Source organism: Mustela nivalis, assembly GCF_964662115.1.
Source record: "Mustela nivalis genome assembly, chromosome: 4".
NCBI lineage: Eukaryota > Metazoa > Chordata > Mammalia > Carnivora > Mustelidae > Mustela > Mustela nivalis.
The window spans coordinates 152,915,425-152,935,882 of NC_139023.1; the positions used below are offsets into that span (position 1 = coordinate 152,915,425).

The following is a 20,458-nucleotide window of genomic DNA, read 5'->3' on the forward strand; positions in this document are numbered from 1 at the left end:
AGCATTGCTTTGTGTTATTCCCCAAAACAGCTCTTTCCCTAAAAAAAAAATTCTGATCTTTCATCATCTGTGTCTGATACACTCCCACTCATACCCTTTACCCTTTTGTCCTTTTTCTCTATATTTAGGGAGGATTGTTCAGATTTGTTCTGTAAATGACTCTTTGATATTTTACCTGGTGTCATTTGGAATATTTAAGAAGATTTTGTTTTGTTTGATTTTGTTTTGGTATCTTCACAGTCCTCTTTATCCTGACCATTTTCCTTGAACGTGACATCACGGAGTCTGTATTACATGTTGTTAGGCAGGTGCTATTTTATATGTTTAGCTGTTTGTTTTGTTTACAACAGCAGCAAAAAACAGGCACCTGAGCTTGGTAGAAATTCAGTTGTCTAAAACTATTAGTGATGAAAAGCAGCACTTCCTTGTCTCAACAGCCCTTCTGCAGAGTTGTGCTTCTTTGAGGCAAACTCCAAAAGTAAAATTGGTTAGTTCTGGTGAGAATCTGTTCTAGTCTGTCTGATGGTCCCTAGGCCTTTTGCAAAGGATGTAGTATAAGATTCCTTTGCACTAACTAGACTTCTAATTTAATGCCTCAATTCTCTTATTCTACCTCTTCCGTTTTCCTTTTCTCCCCCATGATTTCTCTTTTCTTCCTGCAGGAACAATTATGTTTATTCATCATCTTTACTCTCTTTAAGTTGCTAATTTTCTTATATGTGATGGAAATACTCTGTAGTTTTGGAAAGACTGAGTCGATCTGGGCACTGATATAGGCTTTGTCTGGTGGTGTGTGTGTGTGTGTGTGTGTGTGTGTGTGTGTGTGTGTATTTGTGTAAGGAGGTGGTTTGCTGCTATTTATCTCACTGGAAAGGGAAATCTGAGACATTCCTGCCCTGAACAGAACTGTGCTGTAGATGAATGCTGAGTGTTGTCTAGGCTTTGGTCGGTATCCTTCAGATGCCAAACTGTAGATGGCTTTAGTTTTAAGGTACTGTCAAGAACTCTGTTTCCTCCAATCATATATATTTTTTTAACTTTTTGCAAAGAGCTTGAAGTTGAGTAGATTCTGGGAATTTAATACAGGGCATTGTGTTTATAGTTAATACTGTATTATTAAAAATTACCAAACTGCTATTTAAAATCTGCTGAGTGGGTAGATCACCTATGTTCTCACCACAGAAAAGAAACAGTAATTATGTGACATGATGGAAATGTAAGCTAAATGCTAAGGTGATTTTCCGACTGCAGTATCTATATGTATCAAATTAACACAGTGTGCACCATAAACTTAAACAATGATATGTTGTATATCAATGATATCTCAGTAAAGCTGGAAAAATAACTCATTTTGAAAGTCAGCATTGATTCACAGAACCATATTTTCTCTAATCACTTTAATAAACCTATCTTTGCAAAAAAATATATAAATAAATAAATAAAGTTATTTTATACCTTCAAAAATTTCTGAGAGCTAATTAAAAAACCCAAACAAACAGAATCGTGTCACTTGCAGTGACGTGGATGGAACTGGAGGGTATTATCCTAAGCAAAATTAGTTAATCAGAGAGACAAATATCACATGACCCCAGTGCAATGAGGAATTTGAGAAACAAGACAGAGCATCATAGGGGGAAAGACAGAAAAATGAAACAAGATGAAACCAAAGAGTGAGAGAGATCACAAGAGACTTAATCTCAGGAAACAAGCTGAGTGTTGCTGGAGAGGAGGGGTGTGAGAGGGGTAAGGTGACTGGGTGATGGACATTGGGGAAGGTATGTGCTATGGTGAGCGCTGTGAATTGTGTAAGACTCATGATTCACAGACGTGTACCCCTGAAACAAATAATACATTATATGTTAATAAAAATACATAGATAGATAGATAGATAGATAGATAAAGTATCTAAAGGAAAAATTCCTGAGGGTTACACCCCAAGCCATTCCTACTCTGTGGGAATATGGGCGGGAAGCAGGGAACTTCTGAGACTAGTACCCATGGCCTCTCCCTGCAGACCCCTTTTAACTTCCTACCTCTTTTCCTGCAGAGGATGACCCTAAGCTTTGTGCCTCCCTGCGTTGTTCTTAGCTCATTAGCTCTCTTCTCCAGGCAGTCCCAACCTGCATTTATTTTATTTAAGCTTAGCCTGTTCCATCGATCAACCATTTTTTTCTGCCTTCTATATTCTATGTCATTGAACTAATTATGACTTTCCTTCCATTCTCTTTGGTGTGATGTGTTTAGTTTCATTTTTATTTGCTAACATCATTTGATGCTCTCAGAGAGAAAGGAAGCTATGTTCATCTTTCTATCTTGAAATAGAAGCCCCTAGGAGTCATTTGAAACTAGAAGCCAGTTTAACAGATGAAAAGAAATCAGAGAGCAAATAAATGTACATCCATAGACAATAAAATATTATTTTACTAGGCCATTTTACCAACTGTTTCTGGATGTTACTTCTTTCTTTTGATCTTATTGTTTGATAACCCTTAAGTATAATTTGGATCCAGGCAGAAAGTATTCTCTTAGCAATCCCACGAATACATGTTCTTTCCAAACTTTTATTGCATTTTTGTTACTTTTGTTTTCATTCTATCTCTAATGGTTACTTTCTTTATCTAGAAATAGCACTGGCTGTCTTCACAATGTCTTTGTAGTTGCTGTCTTTTTATCTGTAATATTTGTCTGTATTAGTCCCTTTCTCCCACATCACAAATCCAGTTTTCAAATAGTCTATTCTTCTATAACACATTCTAACCCCAGAATGGCATGTGTACCTAATACTTATTTCCTACCTGGTTTCTTTTTTCAGGGAAAAGTATAAGCAACTCATTTTCTCCATTTTAACTATTTATACTCAGGCAGACATTATTGTTCTTAAATAAAGTGCACAATTATTTTTTGAAAAAGGTGATTTTCTACTTGCATTTTTACATAATACAGGTCATTTTAATAGGAAGAATGTCTTCAATAAGTCTTTCTAAAACTATAAATGTTCACCTGAAATGCTCACTAATTTAGATTGGTGGCCCCTACATTTTATGTTTTCTTTGATTTTAGTTTTTAATGTATTTTTCTGTGGTAATTTCCCTTTTTTATTTTAAAACAACTTCAGATTAACAGAACATTTGCAACTACAGCACAAAACATTTTTTTTTTCCTGAGCCACTTGAAAGTTGTTGACCTGATGCCCCAATACTTGAGTCTATTAGACAAATAATATTCTCTTAGACAAGCACAACTTAACCATTGAAACAAGAAAATTAACATGAATATATTGTTACATTATAAATGGTGGACACCCATTCAAATTTTATCCATAATCTGAATAACAGCTTCGTAGCAGAAGGATCCATTTTAAAATCGTGTCTTGTATTTTATTTGTCATTTCTCCTTGATTCCTTCAGTCTGAACGAAAACCTCATGCTTTCTATGACTGTCATGCTCATGACTTTAAAAATTATATTATTATTCCTTTACTTAACAGAACATGTTTCAGTTTGCATTAGTAATTTTCTTCATGATTCAATTTAAATAATGCATCCTAATAGAAATATCACAGAAGTGATGCTTTGTTCTGATTTTGCATTTAATCAGATGGTGGACCACATTAATCTTTGCCATCACTGTTAATGTTCACTTTGATAATTGATTAAGTTGGTGTATTCCAGGATATATCTATACACATTCATGTATTTGTATAAATACATATACATATATACATACACACTTGTGTATATTCATATATATATATATATATATATTAATCTACATCTCTATCTTTACTTGTCTACTAAAAATCATGGTTCACACTGTTATTTCTGATACCATAAGTTTATTCTAGCTGCTCAGTTACCATATTTTAACTTTTTTATCTGACAATAAGAAACCTGGCTCCCTTTATCCTTAAAATAATGATGTATTTGATCAACATGTAATAAATCTCCCTTGCCTGCTGCCACATCCTCTCCCACACAAATGCCCTAGGGTCATGATCAGACTCTGACTGACCATTCCAGGATGCCCCCATGTGGACACTCTCTTAACCCGTCTCTAATACTCCACATCAGCTGCCCCTCTTGAGGAATATCCTCCTCACTCACTTTGGCTCCAGCATTCTGTGTGTGTCTATATATCCCTTCCCCTCCGATGTCCTTCTCATCCTGTCTAGTTTACCACATTCCCCATAGTCATCTCAACATGGACATCCACCTTTTGTTGCCTGACTGAATGGCTTTAAGACTGCGTTTTCTTTCCCGAAGGAAAGAGAATAGAAGGAAGAAACTAAATCCTATTTTTATGTCATAGTTTTCAAACTCTCTTCAAATATGAATAAGTAATTTAAAATGTGGATATAAAGTCATCAAGTTTATTTTTCTCAATTAAAAAATAAAATAAGGAGCACCTGGGTGTTTCATTCTGTCAAGCAGCCAGCTCTTGATTTTGGCTCAGGTCCTGATATCAGGGTCCTGAGATGGAGCTCTGCACAGGGCCCCATGCTCAACAGGGAGGCTGCAATTATCTTTCCCATTCTCCGTCTGCCCCTGCCCACCCTCCTTCTCTCTCAAATAAATAAATAAATAAATAAATAAATAAATAAATAAAATCTTTAATGTAAAAATAAGTAAGTAAATACAATTAATACTCTCCTTGTAACATAACTACATATATATGTGACACGTACATAGAGATGTACATGTATATAAATGTAAATACAACATTATTTGAGATTTAGTCTTTCAATTGCATTCTGTGTCTTTTAAAAGGGTGAGGTTTTAATACAACATTATGCTAAACATTTCTTAGAATCATTTTCACGAACACTTGAGCTGTTTTTTGCTTGTTTCTTTGTTTGCTTGAGCTTTGCCTTGTGAATAATTTTTTCCTAGTATGAAGTGCAATAATATAATTGCCAAGTCTTTGCAATGCACTTTGCTATTTTGCCTTTATGCATCTCTGAATTTAAAGGCATGTTGTGTTTCTTTAAAGGACATCTAAAAGAAAAAAAACATGCTGCTGAAAACATCTGCAAGTACTGTTGTTAGCTTTTCAGGACCAACGATGGCTAATGTAATGAACAATTTAAAGGCACAATTTGCCATATGGATGCTATAGCAATTATTTTCTCCATTGCTAAACATAGCAGTGTATTAGATGGATTTAACAGCTTTTGCCCTGGCACAGAGAAGTAGCAAATTGGCCAAGGAGGGCTGAACAGGTGCCCTCTGTAATGGCAATAGAATATCTGCAATCTTCTCTGAGCTTCATTCTCTACAAAGTTTTTGAATATACGTATCAATAGTTAAGATAGAAAGATTAAGATTGCTGCTCTGATCTGCCAGACCAGAAGCTTAGAGTATAGACAGTGCTTTATAAACTTTATGGTCCCGTGTCCACTTCATTCTTTATGTCCATCTCCACTGTCTCTGCCTTAGTCAGGGCCATTCTATCTCCCCTCTGGACTGTAACAATAAATTCTTGTTTTCTCTCTCTCTAAGCTTTTGCCATCCATTCCACAACTCACCATGTTGTGTTTGTTTGTTACACAACCATGATCAGAAATCTTTAATGGTTCCCTCAGATTCATAAAGTAAATTCCAAATACTTTGTATCACATCAAAGAGATTCCATGATCTAATCCAAGACTACTTTAAAAACAATGCTTTTTATTTTCAAGTTGCTTTATACTTTTAGTATGTTTTTAAACTTTCTAAAGATAAAATTAATTTAATTTAATCTATTTAATTTATTTGATTAATTTTCTTAAAATTATATATATAACACACACACGCACTATATATATATAAAATATACCTGTATATAACACACCCATACACACATATTTCAAGTCAGTGTCTGCTCTAGTTTTGAAATTTGGAATTAAGGTTTAGTGTCCTGAGTTCATTCACTTTCTTTCTGCTGAAGAAAAGAACACACACCTAAGTAGTCAAATGGGAACTACATAGAACTCTTGTATGTTTCATTATCAGGCAAAGAGCACATGTGATAACCACTAGAATAAATAATAACATACCTAAGAATACTGTGATTTACTTTATTACCAAATGAAATTTAGACTTTGAAACCAGGCTGGCTTTCTGCCTTTAGGAGGAGCTTTCTGCATGTGATTGCAGGCATGTTGAAGAGGCAAGGGTTGAAGTCTGTTTTATAGAATATAAAATACCATTATCCCAACTATAAGTGAAAGCCTCCATTAGTTACTCCCTTGACATTTACTCTTCTGTGGAAACATGTTATTTTCCTTATTGACCTTTACTACGCAAGCCTCTTGTCAACTTGGGATGCTAGTGCCACATTTTAGGGAGAGACAAATACTTCAGAGGAGTCCTCCTCTTAGCACAGGACTCAGTACTTCTGCTTTCAGAACCTTCCTGGAATCATTAGGAAGTGCCATGAAGCCCAGAGGACACTGAAATGCATTCGAACAGATATCTCTAATACATCCTAAAGCCTATGCTGAATTTTTACCTTCATTCTATTTTTCACCACCATTTTCTAAAATTATATATAATTTTATATAAAATTAATATAATATATAATATAAATTAAATATAAATATATAATTATATATAATTAATTCTGTAATACTTAAATTTAAAGGATGAGCTCAAAAGAGATAGTAAAAAAAATGCTTCCCTTTTTAGGCAACGTCCACAGAGAAATTAAAGTCCCAAAAATAAAGGCCCTGACTCTTGCTAAATTAAAATTAATTTAAAAAAAAAAAAAAGAAAAATCACTACCCACTCCCCTCACTGTTTTATTTATTCCAGTTTCAGCCAAAGAATTCAAAGTCAGATGGAGAAGGCAGTCTCATAGTGGCAGCTGAACACGGGACCATGTCCCCACAATATGAATACACTTCCATCAACATTTTATTGGAAGATGAATTAACCCGATACTAGTGCTCTTGTGTTTCCCTCTTCCAAAGGCTGTGAGTCGATGGAGCAGAGAGTTTATCTCAAGCTAAACAATATTCCCTAGATTCATATTACTGTGAGCAGCAAAAGAAAAAGCAGTTTTCATGTTCTCTAGGAAACAGAGAATAACCTAGAAAATATGAATGATTTGTTTTAGCTTTTCCAGATTCCCAGATACTCTGTGTACATATTTTAGAGTTCAATACCTTAGATTTATATTAAGTCAAAAGAAATCTAACAGTTAATTATGACTTTATACTTCTCTTGGGGTAACATAATCATGAGGTAAAAGATTCATGCTTTCTCCTTTCTTGCATAATGACACATAAGACACACTTATTGTCTCACAAATTTAAACATTTGTAAATATTTAGAAATAACAAAGAAATCTTTTTTTAAAAAAGGATGCCTGGGTGGCTCAGTCAGTTAAACAGCTGCCTTTGGCTCAGGTTAGGATCCCAGGGTCCTGGGATTGAGCCCCACATCAGGCTCCCTCTCGCTCTGCAGCTCCCCTTGCTTGTGCTCTCTTGCTCTCTCTCTCTCCAATAAGTAAATATTACAAAAAGATCTATTTTTTTTAAAAAAGAGGGGTGCCAGGGTGGCTCAGTGGGTTAAAGCCTGTGCCTTCCGCTCAGGTCATGATCTTCGGGTCCTGGGATCGAGGTCGACATGGGGCTCTCTGCTCACCAGGGAGCTTGCTTACTTCTCTCACTCTGCCTGCTTGTGATCTCTGTCTGTCAAATAAATAAATAAAATCTTTAAAAAAATAAAAAATAAAATTAAAAGAAGAAATACTGAAAAAATTTTCTACTAGTAATCAAATAATTATAACACCTCTGGGATTCAGGACTTTCAAGAACTTTTTTTGTTCTTAAAAATCTATCCTTCATATTTAAAACAATTTCCTTTTTATATCTGTTTAATTTTATGTGCTATGCATCTTGATTGTCAATAGATTTTGGGCTCTTCCTAACTGCACAGGCTCCACTTGTTTTTTTTAATCTTTATTTTTTTATAAACATAAAATGTATTTTTATCCCCAGGGGTACAGGTCTGTGAATCAGCAGGTTTACACACTTCACAGCACTCACCATAGCACATACCCTCCCCAATGTCCATAACCCCACCCCCACAGTTGGACCCCCCTCCCCCAAAAACCCTCAGATTAAGAGTCACTTATGGTTTGTCTCCCTCCCGATCCCATCTTGTTTCATTTATTCTTCTCCTACAGCCCTAACCTCCCTAGTTGCATCTCCACTTCCTCATATCAGGGTGATCATATGATAGTTGACTTTCTCTGATTGACTTATTTAACTAGGCGTGATATCCTATAGTTCCATCCATGTCATCACAAATGGCAAGATTTCATTTCTTTTGATGGCTGCATAGTATTCCATTATATATGTATATACCATTTCTTCTTTATCCATTCATCTGTTGATGGACATCTAGGTTCTTTCCATAGTTTGGCTATTGTGGACATTTCTGCTATAAACATTCCAGTGCACGTGCCCCTTTGGATCACTACGTTTGTATCTTTAGGGTAAATACCCAGTAGTGCTATTGCTGGGTCATAGGGTAGTTCTATTTTCAACATTTTGAGGAACCTCCATGTTGTTTTCCAGAGTGGTTGCACCAGCTTGCATTCCCACCAACAGTGTAGGAGGTTCCCCTTTCTCCACATCCTCGCCAGCATCTGCCATTTCCTGACTTGTTAACTTTAGCCATTCTGACTGGTGTGAGGTGTTATCTCATTGTGGTTTTGATTTGTATTTCCCTGATGCCGAGTGATGTGGAGCACTTTTTCATGTGTCTGTTGGTCATCTGGATGTCTTTTTTGCAGAAATGTCCATTCATGTCCTCTGCGCATTTCTTGATTGGATTATTTGTTCTTTGGGTGTTGAGTTTGCTAAGTTCTTTATAGATTTTGGACACTAGCCCTTTATCTCATATGTCATTTGCAAATATATTCTCCCATTCTGTCAGTTGTCTTTTGGTTTTGTTAACAGTTTCCTTGGCTGTGCAAAAGCTTTTGATCTTGGTGAAATCCCAATAGTTCATTTTTGCCCTTGCTTCCCTTGCCTTTGGCAATGTTCCTAGGAAGATGTTGCTGCGGCTGAGGTCGAAGAGGTTGCTGCCTGTGTTCTCCTCAAAGATTTTGATGGATTCCTTTCTCACAATGAGGTCCTTCATCCATTTTGAGTCTATTTTTGTGTGTGGTGTAAGGAAATGGTCCAATTTCATTTTTCTGCATGTGGCTGTCCAATTTTCCCAACACCTCTTATTGAAGCGGCTGTCTTTTTTCCATTGGACATTCTTTCCTGCTTTGTCGAAGATTAGTTGACTGTAGAGTTGAGGGTCTATTTCTGGGCTCTCTATTCTGTTCCATTGATCTATGAGTCTGTTTTTGTGCCAGTACCATGCTGTCTTGATGATGACAGCTTTGTAATAGAGCTTGAAGTCCAGAATTGTGATGCCACCCACTTTGGCTTTCTTTTTCAATATTCCTTTGGCTATTTGAGGTCTTTTCTGGTTCCATATAAATTTTAGGATTATTTGTTCCATTTCTTTGAAAAAAATGGGTTGGATTTTGAGAGGGTTTGCATTAAATGCATAGATTGCTTTAGATAGCATAGACATTTTCACAATATTTATTCTTCCAATCCAGGAGCATGGAACATTTTTCCATTTCTTTGTGTCTTCCTCAATTTCTTTCATGAGTACTTTATAGTTTTGTGAGTATAGATTCTTAGCCTCTTTGGAGAGGTTTATTCCTAGGTATCTTATGGTTTGGGGTGCAATTGTAAATGGGATTGACTCCTTAATTTCTCTTTCTTCTGTCTTGCTGTTGGTATAGAGAAATGCAACTGATTTCTGTGCATTGATTTTATATCCTGACACTTTACTAAATTCCTATACAAGTTCTAACAGTTTTGGAGTGGAGTCTTTTGGGTTTTCCACATATAGTATCATATCATCTGCAAAGAGTGATAGTTTGACTTCTTCTCTGCCAATTTGGATGCCTTTAATTTCCTTTTGTTGTCTGATTGCTGAGGCTAGGACCTCTAGTACTATGTTGAATAGCAGTGGTGATAATGGACATCCCTGCCGTGTTCCTGACTTTAGCAGAAAAGCTTTCAGTTTTTCTCCATTGAGAATGATATTTGCAGTGGGTTTTTCATAGATGGCTTTGATGATATTGAGCTATGTGCCCTCTATCCCTATACTTTGAAGAGTTTTGATCAGGAAAAGATGCTGTACTTTGTCAAATGCTTTTTCAGCATCTATTGAGAGTATCATATGGTTCTTGTTCTTTCTTTTATTAATGTGTTGTATTACATTGACTGATTTGCGGATGTTGAACCAACCTTGCAGCCCTGGAATAAATCCCACTTGGTCGTGGTGATTAATTCTTTTAATGTACTGTTGAATCCTATTGGCTGGTATTTTGTTGAGAATTTTCACATCTGTGTTCATCAAGGATATTGGTCTATAGCTCTCTTTTTTGATGGGATCCTTGTCTGGTTTTGGGATCAAGGTGATGCTGGCCTTATAAAATGAGTTTGGAAGTTTTTCTTCCATTTCTAGTTTTTGGAACAGTTTCAGGAGAATAGGAATTAGTTCTTCTTTAAATGTTTGGTAGACTTTCCCTGGGAAGCCGTCTGGCCCTGGGCTTTTGTTTGTTTGGAGATTTTCGATGACTGTTTCAATCTCCTTACTGGTTATGGGCCTGTTCCAGTTTTCTATTTCTTCCTGTTTCAGTTACGGTAGTTTATATGTCTCTAGAAATGCATCCATTTCTTCCAGATTGTCAAATTTTTTGTGTAGAGTTCCTCATAGTATGTTCTTATAATTGTATTTCTTTGGTGTTATTTGTGTTCTCTCCTCTTTCATTCATGATTTTATTTATTTGGATCCTTTCTCATTTCTTTTTGACAGGTGTGGCCAGGGGTTTATCAATCTTACTCATTCTTTCAAAGAACTAGCTCCTAGTTTCGTTGATTTGTTCTATTGTTTTGTTTTTTGTTTTTTGTTTTTTTTTTGTTTGTTTGTTTGTTTTTTGGTTTCTATTTCATTGATTTCTACTCTGATCTTTATTATTTCCCTTCTCCTGCTGGGTTTAGGGTTTCTTTCTTGTTCTTTCTCCAGCTCCTTTAGGTGTGTGGTTAGGTTGTGTATTTGAGACCTTTCTTGTTTCTTGAGAAAGGCTTGTACCGCTATGCATTTTCCTCTCAGGACTGCCTTTGCTGTGTCCCACAGATTTTGAACCTTTGTGTTTTCATTATCATTTTTTTCTATGAATTTTTTCAATTCTTCTTTAATTTCCTGGTTGACCCATTCATTCTTTAGAAGGATGCTGTTTAGTCTCCATGTATTTGTGTTCTTTCCAAATTTCCTCTTGTGATTGAGTTCTAGCTTCAGAACATTGTGGTCTGAAAATATTCAGGGAATGATCCCAATCTTTTAATACTGGTTGAGACCTGATTTGTGACCCAGGATGTCATCTATTCTGGAGAATGTCCCATGTGGACTAGAGAAGAATGTGTATTCTGTTGCTTTGGGATAAAATGTTCTGAATATATCTGTGACGTCCATCTGGTCCAGTGTGTCATTTAAGGCCTTTATTTCTTTGCTGATCTTTTGCTTGGATGATCTGTCCATTTCAGTGAGGGGAGTGTTAAAGTCCCCTACTATTATTGTATTATTGTTTATGTGTTTCTTTGATATTGTTCTTAATTGGTTTATATAGTTGGCTGCTCCCACGTTAGGGGCATAGATATTTAAAATTGTTAGATCTTCTTGTTGGACAGACCCTTTGAGTATGATATAGTGTCCTTCCTCATCTCTTATGATAGTCTTTGGCTTAAAATCTAATTGATCTGATATAAGGATTGCCACCCCAGCTTTCTTCTGATGTCCATTAGCATGGTAAATTGTTTTCCACCCCCTCACTTTAAATCTGGAGGTGTCTTTGGTTCTAAAATGAGTTTCTTGTAGGCCACATATTGATGGGTTTTGTTTTTTTATCCATTCTGATACCCTGTGTCTTTTGACAGAGGCATTTAGCCCATTAACATTCAGAGTAACTATTGAGAGATATGAATTTAGTGCTATTGTATTGCCTGTAAGGTGACTGTTACTGTATATTGTCTCTGTTCCTTTCTGATCTACTACTTTTAGGGTCTCTCTTTGCTTAGAGGACCCCTTTCAATATTTCCTGTAGAGTTGGTTTGGTGTTTGCAAATTCTTTCAGTTTTTGTTTGTCCTGGAAGCTTTTTATTTCTCCTTCTATTTTCAATGATAGCTTAGCTGGATATAGTATTCTTGGCTGCATGTTTTTCTCATTTAGTGCTCTGAATATATCATGCCAGTTCTTTCTGGCCTGCCAGGTCTCTTTGGATAAGTCAGCTGCTAATCTAATATTTTTGCCATTGTGTGTTACATACTTCTTTTCCCGGGCTTCTTTCAGGAATTTCTCTTTGTCGCTAAGACTTGTAAATTTTACTATTAGGTGACGGGGTGTGGACCTATTCTCGTTTATTTTGAGGGGAGTCCTCTGCACCTCCTGGATTTTGATGCTTGTTCCCTTTGTCATATTAGGGAAATTCTTTACAATAATTCTCTCCAATATAACTTCTGCTTCCCTTTCTCTTCTTCTTCTTCTGGAATCCCTATTACTCTAATGTTGTTACATCTTAATGTCACTTACCTCTCGAATTCTCCCCTCATGGTACAGTAGCTGTTTGTCCCTCTTTTGCTCAGCTTCATTATTCTCTGTCATTTGGTCTTCTATATCACTAATTCTTTTTCTGCCTCATTTATCCTAGCAGTAAGAGCCTCCATTTTTTATTGCACCTCATTAATAGCTTTTTTTATTTCAACTTGGTTAGATTTTAGTTCTTTTATTTCTCCAGAAAGGGCTTTTATCTCTCCATAGAAGGTTTCTCTAATATTTTCCATGCCTTTTTCAAGCCCAGCAAGAACATTGAGAATTGTCATTCTGAACTCTAGATCTGACATATTACCAATTTCTGTAGTGATTAGGTCCCTAGCCTTTGGTACTACCACTTGTTCTTTATTTTGTGGTGCATTTTTCTGCCTTGTCATTTTGTCCAGATAAGAGCATATGAAGGAGCAAATAAAATACTGAAAGGGTGGCAAAGATCCCAAGAAAATGCTCTTTAACCAAATCAAAAGAGACCCCAAATTATGGGAGGGAGAAAAGGGATAAAAAGAAGTTCAGAAAAAAAAATTAAAAAAAGAAAACAAATAAATTTTATATATATATATATATATATATATATATATATATATATATGGTAAACTAGTAAGAAAACATTAAAAGAGAAAAGCATAAAAGTTAAAAAATTTAGCAGTAGAAAAAAAATAAAATTAAAAAAAAATTAAATTAACGGCAAGACTAAAGAATCATGGGGAGAAAGCCATGAGTTTCATGCTTTGCTTTCTCCTCCACTGGAATTCTGCTGCTCTCCTTGGTAGGTGAACTTTGTCTTGGCTGGATTTCTTGTTGATCTTCTGGGGGAGGGGCCTGTTGTAGTGATTCTCAACTGTCTTTGCCTGATGTGGAATGCACCACCCTTATCAGGGGCCGAGCTAAGTAATCTACTCAGATTTGCTTTGGGGAGATTTTGTCCCCTGAAAGCTTTCTGTAGAGTTCTGGAGGATGGGAATGAAAATGGCAGCCTCCCAATCTCTGGCCCAGAGGAGCCGAGACCCTGGGGCCCCACTCCTCAGTGCGCCCTTAGAGAACAGCACCTAATTACTCCCATCTCCATGGTCTCCGGCCGTGCTTGGAACTCACCCAGCCTGCGACCGGTTCGAGGTAATTCTGAGTTGAGAGCTAACTTCTCGGCTCTGTCTCTGTAGCCGGCTTCCCCGGTCTAATACCTGCGAGCTCTGTGACACTCAGACACCCCCGATACTTTTGTGACCCTATGGGACTTAGGGCCATGCTGACCCCGCGTGGGCTTCCTCCTGGTTTAGCCTCTGGAGCGATGTCCCTCAGCAGAACAGACTTTTCAAAGTCCTGATTTAGTGCTCTGTTGCTCCACCTTTTGCTGGGAGCCGGCCCCTCCCCCTGCGATTTATCTTCCTGTCGCTTTGGATTCACTTCTCCACCGGTCCTACCTTTCAGAAAGTGGTTGATTTTCTGTTTCTAGAATTGCTGTTCTTCTCTTCAATCTCCCGTCGATTTTCTAGGCGTTTGCAATGGTTTGATAAGCTATCTAGCTGATCTCCTGCTATCTGATGTAGTCTCAGCCTGCTACTTCTCTGCCATTTTCTCCCTAGAAACCAGCTCTACTTGTTTTATTAGCACTGTTGAGCGAAATTTTACTCAAAATTACACTACATAATCAAAATTAAATGCCTTTCATTTTCAAGGCCCAGCTCTAAGTTCTGACTCCTCTCTATTTCTTCACCATAAGAAAATCTCAGTTCATTTTTAGCTCTATGATATAATGGGAAGAGATGTTTCCCAGTCTGGGATTCCTTAGGCCAGTGGCTTCCAGCATTGCTGCACATCTGAATTATCTGAGGAGCTTTTATAAATATTGGTACTTTGTTGCATGCCCTATTATCTAGGTTAAAATCAGGTATGAATTTCTTTTTTAAAGATGATTTTAATGTGCATAGGATTCATTCATTGTCTTATGGATCATGGACTTCATTTTTGAATAGTTTTGGTTTCTTTTTTCTATCTTATTCAAGTAAGATAAATGTCTATGAGAAAATGAGTAGAAAAACAAAGATGAAAATTGTACACAAGTAATCAAGAAAATGTATATTGAAACCACAAATGATTTTACACTATCCTAAATAATGAGGTATTGTGTTTATTTATTTTTTAATATTGGCAAAAAAGAATATCCTTTTTATCTTTACAGAGGACCAAGAATCAGAATGCCTTTGTACTTTTTAAGAGAAATACAAGAAAATAAAAAAATAATAAAGAAATGTCTTTAAAATTTGGGGGAAAAATTCTGGCTAAAACTTTGTACCAAATGTAGATGTTAATTAAGTGAGAGGATGTTTAAAAAAAATGTGAACAAGCAAACTGTCAAACGCTTCTTATCTTTATGCACCATTTCTCAAGAAATTACTAAAGTATATGTTCCAGTAAAGTAAAGAAATAAGCTAAGAGTGAAATAAGTCAAGCAGAGAGAGTCAATTATCATATGGTTTCACTTACTTGTGGAGTATAAGGAATAACACAGAGGACATTGGGTGAAGAAGAGTAAAAATAACTTGGGAGAAATTAGAGGGGGAGACAAACCATGAGAGACTGTGGACTCTGAGAAACAAACTGAGGGTTTGGGTGGGGGGGAGGATGGGGGGTTAGCAACCCAACCCCCCATCCTCCCCCCCACCCAAACCCTCAGTTTGTGGTGGGTATTAAGGAGGGCACATATTGCATGGAGCACTGGGTGTGGTGCATAAACCACACCAATGGATTTTGGTACACACACACACAAATTAAATTAAATTAAATTTTTAAAAGGGCAATTGGGTTAGAAATATAAAAGCAAATATCAAGGAAACAGGGCAAATATACAATAAATTTAAAAACAAAAAAAAGAAGCTAAGAAAGAAAAATGTAGGGAGTCCATGAAAGGAGATCCCACAGAAGAGAGGTGGCAGCAATCCTCAATATAATGATTATGGAAGATCATAAGATCACTGCTATGCTCCAAGATAAAGCTAATGAAATATGCCTGGCTGGTAAATTCCCAAAGAATCCGCTAAATCAGTTGAAGTGATTATTTCTTGTGACTTCCTTTTTTTTTTTTTTTTTTTTATTCCTATAGATGTTTAGGGCAAGGTGCTGCTGTTAGGTCAGGCTCATATATTAGTTTTTGTGTGTGACATTATCTACTAGGTAGAGTTTAACTCAGAGTTCTTTTATTAATATCATGTAATATTTCAGTGGTGTTGATTTACATACCTGTCAGCCTAGTAACAAAATCTGTAGCCAGATAATGGAATGCTTTGGATGTAATGTCACGTGAAGATCATGAGACAACTTGATAGGATGGGAAAAATGATTCCTAGAATTGGACCAGTGGTTCAAATTCTAATGTGCTATATATTAGCACCTTATGTAACCCTCTATGAGCTTTAATTCCCTATTTTGCAAATGATGAACTATTACCCACTTTCAATGATATATGGATTAAATGGTATCTATGAATCTGTACCATATCTGGTAACAAGAAGTACCCATCAATTTATAAGACCTTATTTCTTCTGCTCTGCTAGGTGATAATCTTGATATGTCTTCTTCATATTGCTATACACACAGTTTTAAATACTTAGTAAAGGAATGAAAAAAATAGATCTTATATAAACAAAAAATATTCGTATTATGATGAATGCTAAATTAGGCATTTACAGGGGACTTCTGGAATGGGGGAGCAATATTCTCTACAAATTCACTGCTCCAAAAAAAAAAAAGCAGAAAATATACTGGGAAAGTGGTCAAAATGAACCTTCAGAGACTCTGAAAAGCTTGCAACACACTGAGAAATGTGTATTTAAGTGAAACTGATAGGTTTCTCTAAAAACAGAGGACATTTAAATATGGCTCCACTCTTGAGCTTTTGGTAGCCTTAAAAACCGATAGCCTCTCAACCACAGAAGCCCTGCAATCCAGCAGCCTAGCAGGTATCAAAGGCCGGCTTCTCAGAAAGTCCATCTCCAAAGCTGTTACTTTTACCTGGGCTGCTCCCTACAGGAACCCCACTCAGAGGGGAAGTCTGTCATCATCAGACTTTGATTGGAAACTCCCTTAGCGGGGAAATCCTACCCGAGGGCATTTGTTGAAAATGATCACAAGAAACTGTTGAACACTCCAGCTGCTTAAGGCTATGATACCAGTTGGGCAAACAAGATCTTGAGCAAAAATCTTAAAAGAAGATCTGAGGAATGAGAAGCTCATAGGCAGCTTTCAAATGTTCTGATATCCTCTTGTAGATCTAGAGAATACACACAAGTGTAAGGCTGTGTGATACCCAGGAAAGACCTGGGAGGACCCCAACTTCTCACCTCTGGCAGACTGCAAACCCTGTGCAAGCAAAGAAGTGAAGGTAAAGGTGTGAATGTTAAAGGCATGCCCCCAAAACATGAAGTCCCTGGCAAAGGGGGGAAGACTTATTGGTTCAAAGCATTAAGGAAATCTGACCAATAACTAGTTCACTAGTTGACCACTAAGATCACTGAATGGACACCTCCATGGCTGCACACTATGGAGAAATTTATTAGTTCAGGTAAGTCACTAAATAATAAACAATAACAGTAAGAAACACCAGCAACAACCAACTTTGAGAGATAGGTGGGAGGTCTGGTTTCCAGAGTTGCCACATTGTATCATCTAATATATCTAATGTTTTTCACAACAACAAAAAATATGTGACATGCAGGAAAACACGGCCAGTACATGGAGGAAAATTTCAACAGAAACAGCCTGAAGGATTCAGATGTTGGACTTACCAAATCAGATATTTACAAAATCATTAGAGATAATCTAGATCAAGGAATCTGAGACTTAATGAGATTAATGACTTACATAATGGCCAACATCAGTGTTCAAAGGAGACTATGAATTTGGATTTTAACTCGGACTATTTTGCAGAATGATTGCGTTCAATTTTAAGCATCTGTGTGTATACAAATATAAAAATATATATGTTCCTTTTTTAAAAAACTAATAATGAAACACATGGAATTATTTGAAAATATTTTAAATAGTCCTTATTTTTTAATCTCTCTTTCTTTTAACAGGCCCTCCTGTTAATGTCACATGCAACATATTCATAAACAGCTTTGGTTCTATCGCTGAGACAACCATGGTAGGCATGTTTACTTTGTAACAAGTTTACTTTGTAACAAATCACTGGAGTGATTTGTGATTATGTTAATGACAAATTTTCTGTTAGTGTTATGTAATTTAAAGCCAAAATTAATATAATGAGATTTTTAAAAATAAAATTACTGGTATAATTAAGTTGCAATCAACTGCAGGTAATAACGTTTCATTTGGAGACTGTATATTAGAGAATAAATGTAAGTGAAAACAAGACTGATTTTTCCCATTTTGGTAATTAAATATTAAGTCTCAAATTAAAACTAAAGTTTTACCATTTAAATTCTTTCTTTTCAATGCTCTTTAATAACCAATCAGAAACATAGGAGCAAATAGTTTCATGTTCAATTATTCTGTATGCTTATAATGTATTTACAGTATTATTTTAAGTATTTTATTTGATTACTTTTCCAAATAAATATAGTATTTGCTGAAATAACATAAATATTTTGTGAATAGTGTGGTACATTTACTTTATTGAAACTCATTAACAGAGACTTCATTAGTATGTAATCAAGAACATTTTATATAATGAAGTTATTAAAGCCAAAAAATCATCATTACAGACCAAATTTATTCTGATTTGGATTTTATAACATTCTCTAAAGATCATGCTTTGCACTGCTGCTTTTCTTGTGCATTTCAGCTGAAATAAAATGCAGAGATAGACTCATGATTCTCTCAATATCTGTAAAATTGTCTAGCAGGCAAGTTTTTTTAATTGAAACTATGTATGGTGGTTTTTAAGTTACCTAGAATTATACTCCACTCCTAAATTTAGCAAGTATAATTTGCATTAATTTTCAAAGTTGATTTTATCTAAAATAGAATGTGAAATACTTAAAGATTTATTAGCTTCCAAAACCATTATTAAGCATCGATTTATGCTCATTGTGCATATCTCAGAATGACTTGATAGCAAATTTTCTAAGGAAAAATAATCTAATATGTAAATTATTATGGGTGGACATAAAGGTGTGTGTATGTATACAAGTGCATGCATGTGTCTGTGTAAAGAATATATCTTAACAGGAAGAGAACTTACTGAAGTGTCTTTTTTAAAAATTTCTCTTTTCCTCATGTGTGCAATATTTAGTCATTTAGAGGCATCTATGTGGTTTTATCAAACAATATAATATAACTACAATAAAAGTATCAGTGAAGAAGAACTGAATTTACATTTTTGGGCATTATATAGAATTATCTTAACTACAGTGTATACATTAACATGAATGTGTGTTTGTTTGTGTAAACAGAGAAAATGCATACCATTTGCTTGCTTAAGCACAGTGGTGTTCCAATGCAATTCTGACTCTAAAATGACTATAATCTTGTTTAAGGCTTTGACATATTCTGGACTCTCACTGAGTATTTGGTTTGATTTATATCCTGCATTTCTATTATTGGGGAGAAAAATTTTCATCTACCCTTCAAGATTCTTTTGGCTGGTTTAAGAATTAAATTGACATGAGGCAGCTAACAGAGGGGAATCCAATTTAATAGCATACATAAACACAAGAGATTCCAAAGACAGGCAAAATGTGGTATATATGCCATTCTGAACTAGGGAGAAAGAGATAGGAGTCTGGGACTGCAAATGGAAGGAAAACAATTCACAGGAAGGTGAAAAAGAATAAATGTTTTTTGAATAATTGTTTGCTGGACCATTCAGAAACAATTGACCATTGAGAGGACTTTGGCCTTGCCAGGTTCCTACCTATTTACCAGGCCTAGTTCATATTATACCTATGGTTATCTACGGTGCTAGCTTCCTTCTTGGAACAGGTCCTCTATCTAAATTCTTTTAGCCAGTTAGCAAAAAGAAAAACGTCAAGTTTTTTTTTTTTTTTCTTAAAAAAAAAACAACCTAAAATAATTCATATACCAAAGAGACACATTTTGGGGTGGAAAATTCTGCTCCTCTACTGTACATTTTAGTTCAAATCATATTTAAAGATGAAGGAATCTCTGCTTTTTTTTTACTTAGACTTTCCAAATTGTATTTTGAGCCCTGGCAACTTGTTCATTTTAATAGCTGCTACACAAATTGTATAATCTCAAAACCCTAAAAATATGTTTATACTTTTCTCTTTTGCAAAACTGTTTCCACAAAATACTGCCAACAGCAATAGTGGGGAAAATTTACAGCCTTACTTGTCTTTGCGGGATGGAGGAAAAGACTTGGGAGAAAAGGGAAGACATGGCCAGATTTCCTTCTCTAAAACCAGAAAGATTGTCAGGTTCTTTGAGGGTATTTTCTTTTTATAATACAATTCATCAGTCTATTTACTAAATGGTTGTAGCACATGATCTAGAGGATGACTGCACCTGCTAAATTTCTTACCTGTAATCATTTTAGACTCCCTTTATAAAATAATATTACACAAAAATCTTGCAGAATATTGCAAATACAGTTTCTCAGTGACTCTTACTCGGTTTTATTTCCTTTCTCTAACATAGAAATCCTTTTCATTCCTACATATTCTATCATAATGTGTTTTTTTTTAAGTCATTTTTAGCATGTATCACTTTTCTCTTCAGAATCACAAGCAACATCAATGAACATTAATCAAACATCTTGGAGGTTAAGTATTATAAAATTTACTATGTTCATCTTGGTATCTTTCTTTTTAGTCTT

At 35.7% G+C, this 20,458-nt stretch overlaps 1 protein-coding gene across 1 annotated transcript in view; it reads left to right on the forward strand.

Moving 5' to 3' along the window:
- Window positions 1-20,458, forward strand: part of GLRA3 (glycine receptor alpha 3) — a 192,970-nt gene that overhangs the window by 50,042 nt on the left and 122,470 nt on the right. Inside the window, exon 3 of the mRNA XM_082726943.1 lies at window positions 17,739-17,806. Coding sequence (XP_082583069.1) covers window positions 17,739-17,806 — 68 coding nt within the window. The remainder of the gene's footprint in view (window positions 1-17,738; window positions 17,807-20,458) is intronic.